The sequence below is a fragment of the Benincasa hispida genome, chromosome 9 (genome assembly GCF_009727055.1).
Source record: "Benincasa hispida cultivar B227 chromosome 9, ASM972705v1, whole genome shotgun sequence".
Lineage (NCBI taxonomy): Eukaryota > Viridiplantae > Streptophyta > Magnoliopsida > Cucurbitales > Cucurbitaceae > Benincasa > Benincasa hispida.
In genome coordinates this window covers 1,895,104-1,907,260 of record NC_052357.1, presented here as the reverse complement: position 1 = coordinate 1,907,260, position 12,157 = coordinate 1,895,104, and the positions used below count along the sequence as shown (strand labels likewise).

The 12,157-nt window shown below is 32.8% G+C and overlaps 1 protein-coding gene across 3 annotated transcripts; it reads left to right on the top strand.

Moving 5' to 3' along the window:
• The first annotated feature begins 537 nt into the window (after window positions 1–537).
• LOC120087302 (cyclin-A2-4-like) lies at window positions 538–9,892 on the top strand. 3 transcript variants are annotated; one of them, XR_005484478.1, is made up of 13 exons: window positions 2,921–3,710; window positions 4,791–5,138; window positions 5,324–5,660; window positions 6,223–6,347; window positions 7,280–7,372; window positions 7,568–7,701; window positions 7,959–8,034; window positions 8,522–8,598; window positions 8,690–8,723; window positions 8,839–8,988; window positions 9,076–9,210; window positions 9,302–9,423; window positions 9,543–9,892. XR_005484478.1 is itself a non-coding variant. In XM_039044257.1 (12 exons), exons 2-12 carry the CDS (start codon window positions 4,842–4,844, stop codon window positions 9,353–9,355), a joined length of 1,512 nt encoding a protein of 503 aa, XP_038900185.1. In that variant the 5' UTR covers window positions 538–1,004; window positions 4,791–4,841; the 3' UTR covers window positions 9,356–9,892. The 3 variants fall into 3 exon arrangements, 2 of the variants coding, with proteins under 2 accessions (XP_038900185.1, XP_038900184.1); XM_039044257.1 differs by lacking the exon at window positions 2,921–3,710 and adding an exon at window positions 538–1,004 and having other exon boundaries at window positions 9,302–9,892; XM_039044256.1 differs by having other exon boundaries at window positions 2,922–3,710; window positions 9,302–9,892.
• The last annotated feature ends 2,265 nt before the right edge of the window (window positions 9,893–12,157 follow it).

Sequence of the window (12,157 nt, the reverse complement as noted above, 5' to 3'; positions counted from 1 at the left end):
ACGTAAAAAATAATCAAAATTAGATGTTATTTTTTATTGTTTTATGATGTGGACTATGTATTTTATAAAAATATCGAGTCTCTAATTAGATTATCGGTTTGTTTATGCAAGAAATCTCATTCAAATTAAATACTAATTTTGACAATAGAGATTAAATCGTTACAAATTTTAAAGTACAAGAATTAAATTGTTACCTGGTGAAGTCTATGGACTAAATTGTTATAAAAGTACAAGAACTTAATTATTACAAATCAAAGTTCATGGACTAAATTGTTACTTTAATGAAAATTTAGGAGTAAAAGTGATTTTTAACAATTTTTTTTTTTATTATGTGTGTGAGCTTAGTTTAGAGCTTCACAAAAAAATTAAAAAAGTCCAAAAAAATTAAATCGAAAATTCAATTATACATATCCTTCCATGACGTTTTTAAATCATATATCCCATAATTAAATTGATCAAGACAAATGTACATTTGTCTATCACTCTCAACAAAATTAGTATCCTTAGTTAAAATGTGTACTTAAGTGGGTTGAGTGATTGAAACAAGATTGACTCGAAAACCTAATTCCAAATTGAATTGAATCTCTTAAAGTTGTTTTGAGCCCTCACGCTTCCTCTCACAGTTCTTTCTGCCGCCGCCGCCCTAAAATCGTTTCATCTTTTTTCAAGCACACGATTGTTTCGTTGTCCCTTATTATGGTCGGCCATATCCAAAATCAAATTTCTAATCTTTTCTTTTTTCCTTTTCAAATTTCACTGTAACAATGCTTTCTTCTTCTTCCCCGTACCCAAAATCATGAGATTCTTAAAGCAGCTTCCATTCTATTTTTTCCCCAAATCGGTCCGTAGTCGGTTCGCAGATCGGAATCGAACCAGACCGCAACGGTCGGATTAGATTAGGTCCATACTGGACCAGCCGGCGGCGACGGGGAGATGCGCGACGGAGGCAACGGCAGCTTGAAAATGCCAATTGGATATAGTTTTGTGAAGAAAGGGAAGGGAAGGTAGAGACTAAGAGTTTGTATGTAAATATTTGCTTGCATCCAAGGTTTAAAAATATCGATAAAATGGATATTTTTGAAAAAATTATATAAACAAAAGTAAGTAGATTTATTATTTATGTTATATATATATATATTAGTGGTTTTTTTATGCTTATTCTTTTGTGTTTCGTAGATTTCTATATGTTATAATGGAAATATTGATTCACTTTTAATGTCGACATCAAATTCTTAAAAACGTAGAAATATCGACACGTCGATGGAAATTTAAAACTATGGTTGTGTGAGTGAGTTGTTGTACAAATCACTCAATTGTTCATAAAATTTATAAGACTACAGGAATATGAGATTTTTGTAAGGATAACTCAATTTCACAAGTATTAATGTGACATTACCCTATCTTAAAAAACGAATGAAAATTGGTCTTTAGATGAAATCGTAAAGTACTATCATCACCCTAGGGATATATCTCCTTGTGAAAAAATCAGATTCCTAATGCAACATTTAATTTGATTAAAGTGAATATCACTCCAAAGTGGATGCAATTAATTTAGTTTTGATTTTTATTTAAGTTTCTTCTATAGTGGTACATATTAGAAAAATAATGTGCTTAATATAATAGATTTGGTACTTGCAAATGAACATAATCGGTTCAATTTAGATTAATTAAACCCACAAAATAAACAGAGCCAAATTAATTGAGTTGATTTGATTCGGTTCGGTTTGGTTGATGATTTGATTTTTTTTTTTTTCCAGCCCTAATAACCATTCAGACCAACATTGTTCTTTTCCCAAGCTGATCTCATTTTTACAGACACCATTAAAATTTTCATAATGTTTCATAGTCAAATGTATAGGGCTTGTGATTAATTATTATTTTTAATTAATATTAGTAATTATTGATCATTTGAGAATTAGTAATAGGTCGACGTAAGGAATAAAATTTAGGATCTCTATTTGTTAATAAGATAAGCTCATGCTCATCTCTAAGTAGGCTTCATATTTTAAATAGATGTTTGGTTTGGTTTTATTTGATTGTCATGTAGTATGTTTGTGTTTTTCACATTGCATAAATACATTAAAAACCATGCTTATTTGTTAACATTTTATTAATACATTAAAAACCATGTTTTTCACATTGCATAACCCTATCCATTAATTGGATAAATTACTCAAAAATATATTTCATCATAATCTACATGATAGTTTTTGTTTTGTTGATATATCAGAACAGTAGAAATTAGGAAAGATACTTTGAATGTGCATCTAATGTTTGTTAAGGTATATATATATATATATATATATATATATATGTTCAAATTCATCATCAATCGTCATTAGGAGATAACTATATTTTGGAAACCTTATTGAATAACCTTTTTTTCCCCATTGAGTACACTATACTTTACTGAGCCTCAAACATAAAACAAATATTATTACGTGTGTGCCAATAATATATGACCATTATTGGATGTGACTTTGTTCTATCAACTAAAAATCATTATTATGGCTAGAGTTTAGAATGACATGATATAAATAGTACACATGTTGACCAACCAATTTGGTCATCATCCTTATCTTGTGGTTTTTTAATACCATGACTTCAAGTATGCATATGAACTTAGTGTAGGACACATAATAACGTGAAAAAAACGATATTTGATAAGTTGAATGGATAATGGATATAACCATAAATTAACCACAAAATAACGATAATGACAAATCACAATTTAAAAGTTTAAAGATAAAAAACTTTAAAGTTGGAAAACATTTATTTATTTTTTCTAAAATTTAAATAGCTATGCATAATCAGTAAAATTTTCTAAATTGGAAAAAAATAAATTGTTATCCTCATATAGCATTAACCAGTAATTCCTCCCCAAATTAGTGGAAATAAACTAACATTAAGAAACCAAAAAAAAAAAAAAAAAGAAAAAAAAGAAAAAGAAAAGAACAGGAATTTGTAAGATTGTTAAAAAACGATTAGAAAAAAAATACAATATCACATGTGAAAAAATCTATGTAGACTCGACAGCGTTAACCAATAACAAGACAATAAAATTAAACTCGATTACGTGGCAAATTAAAAGAGGTTAAATTTAAAATTTAAAAAACTGAGAAGTAGAGGAACCCAGCTCAGTATCACTTAAACAAAATTTAACATAAAGGTCGAGATTACAAAAGTAGCCTTTTGTTGGTTAGAAGGACAACGAAACGAGAAGAGACGGAAAGTGGGGAAAAATTTTTGAAAAGGAGGGGTAAATAAGGTAAATTGGAGGTAGAAATTGAGGAACCGGTCTCACGCGCGAGCTTACCGTAAGGTGATAATAAAAATTGAAGAGCTGACAGCTTCGAGTCCACGAAGTGTCCTTTTCACTTTTTTGGTCAAAAACAGCAAACGCCATTAAAACACGATTATTCATTTAATATAATTATTAATAACTGTTTTTTTTTTTGCCCTTTTTCTTTTTCTTTTTAATTTTTTTTTTTTTTTTTCTTTTTTTTTTTTTTTGATTTTCTGATTTTTTTTTTGCCCTTACTCTGTGTTTCAAATTTCCATTTCATCCCGCTCACTCCCATTCCAACTTTACTAACCCACACTACGCTGTCTTTTTTTTTTCCCTCTCCGATATTATTGTATTGATTCGACTTTTTCGATCTTCATCTCGAGCTCCAATGGAGGTCTTGGAGCTTGGAAGATAGATTCAGGTTTATTTCTTGTCTGCATCTTTTTTGATTTCGCGATTGTTTGGTGGTTGGTTGTGGATTAGGGCGGAGTGGAGTTGATGTTCTTGAAGATTTGGGGATGGATTTGATGTGGTGGAATGATGGGTTTTGTGGGTTTTTTAGCTGGGTGGTTTGGGGGTTTGATGATTGTGGTAATTTGGAGAAAGAAGTGGAATTTGGGTTTGAATTATTTCTTAAAATACTGTGTAATAAGGAAATGGACATTCTAATAATTTGGACATAATGCAAGAATGTAAATTACACTATTGAAACTTGGATTTGGAGTAACACATTGTGTAGATCCTTTGATTTTCCCCATTTTTTCTTCTGCATTTTGGATACCAGCTACCTTGGTTACTTGTTACTTTTGTCTCTAAATTTTCTTTATCTTTTCTTTATTTTTATTTTTTTATTTTACTGGTAAGAAGCTTGGAAGTCTGTATCTTTCATCACATTCTCTTGAAATAATGCCAATCCTGTCCTTTAACTTGCTCAATTTTGTAATCGTAAGATTGGGGATAGTCTGATTAGAGTCATTTATCATAATACGTCTGTTCAGATTTAATACCTTTTGACATTACAAGAATTTCAAGATGTTAGAAGCTCATTTTGGATCTATTAACCTTTTAGACCCGTTAAACCGGTAACATTACTTTGAATTCCTATTGTTTCTGCCAATCTTTCTCTTTCTTTATAAATGGCCTTTATTTCAGCTGTGTGGTGAAGCTCGATAGTCTGTAATCTATTATCTGTCATCCAGTATTGTGCCAATGTAATTTCAATCATGGCTACGGATTAATACTGCATTGCTGATAGTTTGCCATATGTGAAAAGCGTTCACTATTTTAATCAAACAGTTCACTTGAAATTTGTAGCTACCGTATTGGCTTTTTATTAGAATTTTAGACATTAAAGGGTATTCAAATCTTCTATGTTTCTTTTAAGTTTAACCCATCAAACACTGTAAGACCTTTTTTTTTTAAACGGAAATATTTTGAAAGCTTCACAGTAAATATTTATGGTGTTAAGATCACTTCTTCAGAGCTGTTCATTTTACCACAGGTTTTACTCAGATGCATTTGGATGATTTAATCTTCTTTGAGACCTTCAAATATGAGAAAAGAAGAAAATCATATCAGGGCTAATATTGGAGAATTCTCTGGTAGAATTACGCGTGCTCGGGCTGCTGCATTTACTGCGTCAGCACAGCTGCCTCCAAAAGTTCCTGCACATCAGCAGGAGAGGCAGGTTGTACGAGCTAATCTGAAAAGAGCTGCTTCTGAAGAAAATAGCTGCCATTCTATTGCTAAATCGTCTCGACCATGTAAAAGGAGGGCTGTGCTTCAGGATGTCAGCAATATAGGCTGTGAACCTTTGTACTCAAAATGTTTCAATGCAACTAAAATTGAGGTGAACAGGTTTTCTTTTTCCTGCGTCTTATGGGCCATTGCTGTATTTAAAAATTGTCTTGTGCATTTGCATGGCCATTCTTGTATATGAGGTTTCACTTGCGTGGAGGACAATAGACAGATATCTTGCAAAGTTATGCAGCTTTCTCGTACTGGAACTTACCTTTTTCTTTTTTCTTTTGACAGCCCAATAGTCATAAGCCGACAATCAGAAACCGTCTCAAGAAGTCCAAAGGAGCCTCATCAGTTGGTGTGGCTAACTCCAAGGTTCCTCTAGGTCTTAGAACCAAAGGAGCTTCATCAGTTGGTGCAGCTTACTCCAAGCCTCTTGATCTAAGAACTCAAGGTGTACAAGCAAATGCCAAATCAAAAGCTAAGTTGAAAGTTGAGCGTTCGAGTAATTCTGAAGACCCCGAGACATATCATCGGGTAGGTGGTATAAAGGAAGAGGTTACAAGTGATTTTCGGGATGATAATTGGAGGTCTCAGAGTCATTCAGAGTCTCAAAATTTTCAAAATAAAGGTAATTATTCCTAAATTTTTGCTCTCTAAACTTTAGCACGTTCATAACTCTCTGAAGAAGCAGGAAAAGAGATAATTCAGCTTTCTTCTTTATCATGTTATTCTCTTTTCACAGACATTTTCTCCTTGGACTTATTTTAATATATAACTTAAATGCATTTCACTAGATCCAGAGCACACTAAGCTGATAAGAGTTGTAATTTGATTGCAATTATTATTATTATTATTTTCATAACTATGGAAGGAAATTAACTAGTTTGCTGTGCTTAAGGTGACAATTCAATGTAACAAAGTTGGGTTTTACTCTTCAAAAGACATATTAATTTATCTACTTATAGAAAGGCATGTCTCATATGATGAAGTTGGTATTGGGAATGCTAATAAGAATGCTGGTGTTTGAGCTTTTAGGAAGCATCTGAAACAATGTTTGAATCAATTATAGAAGCCATGTCTCATAAGATAAATAAATCACATTGAAATTCTTAATTTCAAGTTTGGACAGTGTTGTCACATCCAAACATATAAACTGCTGACAAAATATTTGTTGGAAATGGAAATAACAGAGAAAGTGTTGCTTCTGGGGACAAGAAGCAACCTGGACATTACAGACATTGATTGTAATGACAGAGATGCTCAGCTGTGCACTGTCTATGCGCAGGATATCTATAACAATTTACGTGTTGCTGAGGTATGTGATGTTTATCCTGTTCTTTTATCAACTTTCTTTTCTTTTTTTCATTTGCCATTTTTGCTCATGGTCGGTGTGAATAAAGGGAAGAACAAAAGGGATATTGCACTTATAGCATTGACAATACAAGGAAGCAATATTCGTTCAACAAAGCATGATTATATTGATCATAAGGGGCTCTGAGAAGTTGGGATCAGAATAAGAAATGCGAACGTCAACTATTTAGTCCTACACATTTCTCTGTTGGATCTTCGGATTTATGTGTTCTGAGAAAAGATTTAATTATATGGATGTTACTTCTTATTCTCAGCGGTTTCAGGCGTTTAGCATTATGATATGTGAAAACAGTACTAAGCAATAACTTCTGATGGATGCAAACAATCAAAATGACTCTCCTTGTGGGGTTCTGTCCATCAGGCTTTTTGTTATTATCCACTTGGTTTTATCCGTTTGGATTGGAACCCTTCTTGTAGTTAGCCATGTAATTTCTTATGTGAGTTTGTTTGTTTTTTTGTATGTTCTTGTACACTCTTTCATATGTTTAATGAAAGTAGAAATATCCTAAAGTACTAAAGTTGCATGTGTTGAACAGTTGAAGTGTGTCATGTTCCTCTTTCCTGACATGAAATGGAGCATTAAAATTCTACACTTGCTTTCTTCAATTCACACAGTCAACCTTACATGTAATTTAAGCTGTCTGTTTGAAATGACAAACACCCTTTTTTTTGTTCCCACTTCTTACTCATAATCTTTGTTCAAGGATGATGCAATCATCCCTTTTGCGCCTTTAGGATTGGAAAGTTTTTGCTATATTAGTGTTAGCCCATATGCTCTTTCAGTTCCATGATAAATTGATTCAATTTGGTTCCCACTTTTAAGATTTAAAGTTGAAGATTCTATTATCTTAACTGATCAAATTTTCCTCTCTACAGCTAACCAGAAGACCACGTCCCAATTTCATGGAAACAGTGCAGACTGATATTACCCAAAGCATGCGGGGTATATTGGTTGATTGGCTTGTAGAGGTTAGCGTTGCTTCATTAACCCTTCTTCAATTCATCATTTTCTTTTCTTTATTTTGTTTGTGAAAAGAAATCATTCTTCCAAATTTCTTAACTTTTAATGTACTTATACCTTGAAAGAAAAGAAGTTCCATGAACATTCATCATGAAGCAGGAGCACAATTATGCAATGTCTGATCCACAAATTATTGGTTTCAGGTATCGGAGGAATACAAGTTAGTACCAGATACACTCTACCTAACTGTTTTTTTCATTGATTGGTTTCTCTCCCAAAATTACATCGAGAGACAAAAGCTTCAACTGTTGGGTATCTCTTGCATGTTAATTGCCTCGTAAGTTCCTCAGAACTGAAGCATGGTTGTCTATTTATTTCATCCAAAAGTCTAAAATGTGTTCTACGCGAAGTGATTAACCCCTGCATTCTGCAACTATTGATGGTATTAAGCGAACAAATTTAATGTCCTTATAACAAGTATCTAGCAAATATTATTTACTATGAGAACTCACAAAAGCTCATCCAAAAAGATCAGTTATGCTATATTAATTTGAATATGAAGGAAATAACACCAGTGGTTCTTGTGCCCTCCAGGAAGTATGAAGAAATTTGTGCACCACGTGTTGAAGATTTTTGTTTCATCACTGACAGCACCTACACAAAAGAGGAGGTATGACATATTTGCCATACTGAACAGTGGATGGTATATAGGATGAATTGATGTCAATCATTGCTTGATGAGTGGTGGAACGGCTAATTCCAGGAGAAAAGAAAGGGCAATAATGAATGAAATAAAATGGGAAGGAAACAATAAAAAGTTTTAACTTGATTAGTACCACAGGATGTTTACTGCTCTTTGGAAAAGAAACATATAAGATTGAGAATGATTTGTTAGACGTGGTATGCCTCAAATAATGAACTAGTTCTAGACCGGATTTTCCTAGTCCCATCGGCTTGTTCCCAACAGATAATTGTTTTCGTTTGTAGAATTGAACTTAATAGCACTAGATAGCAATATATTTTCTCAAGAGTTACATTGTTTTCCTCTAAAAACCTGATGAGTCCAGGTCATATTGTTTAAGAGAGTGACTATATTACAATAGCAGATTTCTCCTTCTGTTCTCTGCTATTTAAAAGTTTCCTTTGTGATTTTTTAGGTATTGAATATGGAAGGTCAAATATTGAAGCATATGGGCTTTCAACTTTCTGCACCAACTGCAAAATCTTTCCTCAGGTAGATGAACTCCACAAGCAAGGCAGTGCATATATAACTTTTTGTGTATATATGCTCAATATTCTTATCTGTGCATGTTTTTGATTTCCAGGAGATATGTTCGAGCTGCACAAACGACATATAAGGTAACAATGACATGGTTGTAATTGTAATGCATTGCTCGATAATTTGAGGAGCTTCCTTGTGCTTTCTCTGTCTCATATGCAAAGCTTATATTTCTCGACTTTCATTGATTTGCAGACCCCTAGTCTTGAACTCGAGTGCCTTGCCAACTATCTAGCCGAATTAACACTGGTTGACTATGGTTTCTTGAATTTTCTTCCCTCAGTTATAGCTGCATCAGCTGTATTTCTTTCCAAATGGACGTTGGATCAGTCGAGTCACCCATGGGTATGCATTTTCTCATCACTTATCCTTTTTATTCACGTAGTCCTAAAATCCTTGCCAGACTTGTTAATTTCATTCTCTTTCTGACAGAATTCAACACTGGAATATTATACCTCATATAAAGCATCGGATCTGAAACAAACTGTTGTTGCTTTACAAGATTTACAGTTGAACACCAATGGTTGTCCTCTCAGTTCGATTCGTGTCAAGTATCGGCAAGAAAAGGTAAATGAGTACTAGAATAAGTCGATAAGAAACGATATGTTGTTAATTGGATATGCACGTGTTTTCTCACGAACTGTTGTCTGAATAACAGTTCAAAGCTGTTGCAACTTTGTCTTCCCCAAAATTACTTGATACGCTATTCTGAACCACATGTTAGATGAAGGCCAACCATCCACAAATTGCCAACAGTTTACATATATACTTGATATAGAAGTTAGAGATTCTCCCTGGAGTAAATTTTTGTCATTAACTCTACATGTTTAAGCTTGAGGTCTAATGTTAATCCTTACCCTTTCCCATTAACATTCTTTCTCTTACATTTTTTTTTGAAGCTTTCTGTTTATAGTTCTGTGACTTTGGTCATGTTCCTCCCCAATTGATCTTGTGCCGGGCAGAGATTGACCGTTGAATATATACATTGACAGAAGGACGCTTTGTCTGTAAGACCATGTGGAATTGCCACCCAAGATTTCTTTCATGTATTTACTGCTAATCTTGTACTTTGGTTCACTTTGCCAAAGCTTGACCCGTCTGTTTTTGAGACCGGAAATTTCTTAATGAATTCTACTACAAGACTTTGTCTCATAGTTTTGCTCTCTCTATGCACAGTTAGCTAAGTTTTGGCAGAATTTTGGGCATTGTAATGGTGGTGTTATAATAAATTGATTGGTGTCTTAATACATGATATGATGTTCTGTTCTGTACACTTCAAATTATTGTTCAACTATTGATGTTTCTTGAGGAATATTGATTCTTTCTTTGAGTGAAATTTTCAGTATATGAAATGATAATCTATGTGGACATCAAGTCCTGCCACCTCAGCAAGTTCAATCAAGACACTTGCTTTGACTAGAAGAGTCAATGAGATTATCTCCACCTGGCTTTGTCAACTCTAAATGGGTAAACCATCACTTAGGCTTACCATTAGTCAAGAAAATGGCCTATTATGCTAAACCAAGAAGTGCTTATTTTGGTTGCATATGACAACTGCTCACTTCAGAAGTGCTAGTCTTGACTAAGAGTGTAAAAACCCAAATCAAACCAAACCAAACCGGTCTGGTTCAAAACTTCTGAAGTGATATTGAATTCAAGACTCTTGACTTCCAGGATATTGAATTCTTGTCTTGGTTCCTTAAGTTCATATCAATTGGGTTTATTTGGTCACATTTGACTTGAGATGTGATAAGTAGTTTGAATGTTTGGTTGGACTAGTGATTGAAAATGAATTATAAGAGATTGGTGTTAAGGGAAAATTTGTTTAGTGGTGCATCGTTCCTTTGGCATACTGATGCATTCCTAAAACATTTTTTTTGACGTTGCTAATGTCAATTAGCATTGAAATGTCCCTAGCCAACCTTAATCATACCTTTACTGAAATCTTGTTCTGACATTCATTTTAATTGTTCTGAAAAAAGATTCATTTATTAAAACATATTTTCAATAAACAATGTCACATCTGGGTGTGACAACCAAACATATGACAAATTTTAAATTCAACTCCAAGGTTAAAATTTTCCTTTTCTTTTTAGTTTTCTATTGGGTTGACAATTAAGGAGACTTGAATTTAAATTTCTTTAATGCTTTCGTATTGGTGCAAATGATATTGATTTTAGTCATCCTATTTTGTTAACAATCCTTCTTGGTGGGCTTCTCGTTTCATTTATCAATGAAATATCAATACTTATCTTTGAAGGAAAAAAAGAAGAAAGAAAGAAAGTAGCAAGCATAAGAAAAAAGAACAAGATTAGAACATATGAGAAGATTTGTTTCATTTATAATTAGTTGAGTCAATCTAAATCTATATCTAAATATATTGGTTAAGATATATATCAACCAAAAGGTTAAAGTTTTGAATCCCTCTATCTCAATAGATATGAAACCACTAATAACCTCCCACTCAATTGGTTATTAGAGAAAAAAATTTTAATAATCTAATAATTAATATTATTATAAATATAAATGATAACTAACTTATCACACTATATTTATAACCTATAGTTTTAATATTTCATCTTATAAAATATACAAACCGTAGCTCTTTTTCTATTCCATAGTACTTAATGCAAATCTCATTTACATTAATCCTCCACTAGATGTATCTTATACATCATACCGATCATATCATATATAATCAAATTATCTCTTGTCAATTTGAACATTTCAAATCAACACCAAAAACTGATCCTCAACTGAATCCATTGAGCTTTCAAGTGGACCTTATGGACCTGTAGCTCGAAGCTCCAATAGTACGTGAATAACTGACTAAACTCTTTAGCCATGGGATCCACCATCCATTAACTGTCAAGCACTCTACTAAAGACTGACAGCTGAACTCTCCTTACTACAGATATATTATGTGTCCACTTTAACCAATCAACAGTATGATAACCCTTATACTACAAACCTATTTAGGTTATCACAAGGCATGATACACTTGTATATCACATATACGTGCTTAAGTTCACATAAGATAATCATGGAGCTTTGTTTATTGGATATGAGTAAATGCCAGAATGAAATAACAGTTATTTTATTCATCAAACAATGTGTATCATTACAAACAACGAGACTCCAGATTGCATGACCATATTCCATGTTGGCTCCATTGACACTTCCCACAAAATTAAAGAAAAAAAATGGTTAGCCTGTCGATCTAAAATCCAATAAATAATTAGCCATTAATTGAACTTCATCCATGTGCATTCTATTTTCTTAAATATTAATCTATATTATCTAAAAGTGACTATGGGGAGAAACGTTTGATTTTTCTTTTTGCTCGTTTAGTAATAGTAGTTAAGAAACACATGCAACGCATGTGAAAATATTGATGTTTTAATTCAATATTGTAAGAAATAGTTGTTGGGTTATATATCCTAAAACTCGTAGTTTGTAATATTTAAACATATTCTATTTACAATAAAATAGTTATTGAGTTTTATTCAATAAG

Coding starts and splice junctions, on each gene's coding strand:
- LOC120087302 (XM_039044257.1), top strand. CDS start 4,842: ATGAGAAAAGAAGAAAATCATATCAGGGCTAATATTGGAGAATTCTCT. Junction 7,702..7,958: donor TCTTGCATGTTAATTGCCTC/GTAAGTTCCTCA, acceptor TGTGCCCTCCAG/GAAGTATGAAGAAATTTGTG. Junction 8,724..8,838: donor CTGCACAAACGACATATAAG/GTAACAATGACA, acceptor ATTGATTTGCAG/ACCCCTAGTCTTGAACTCGA.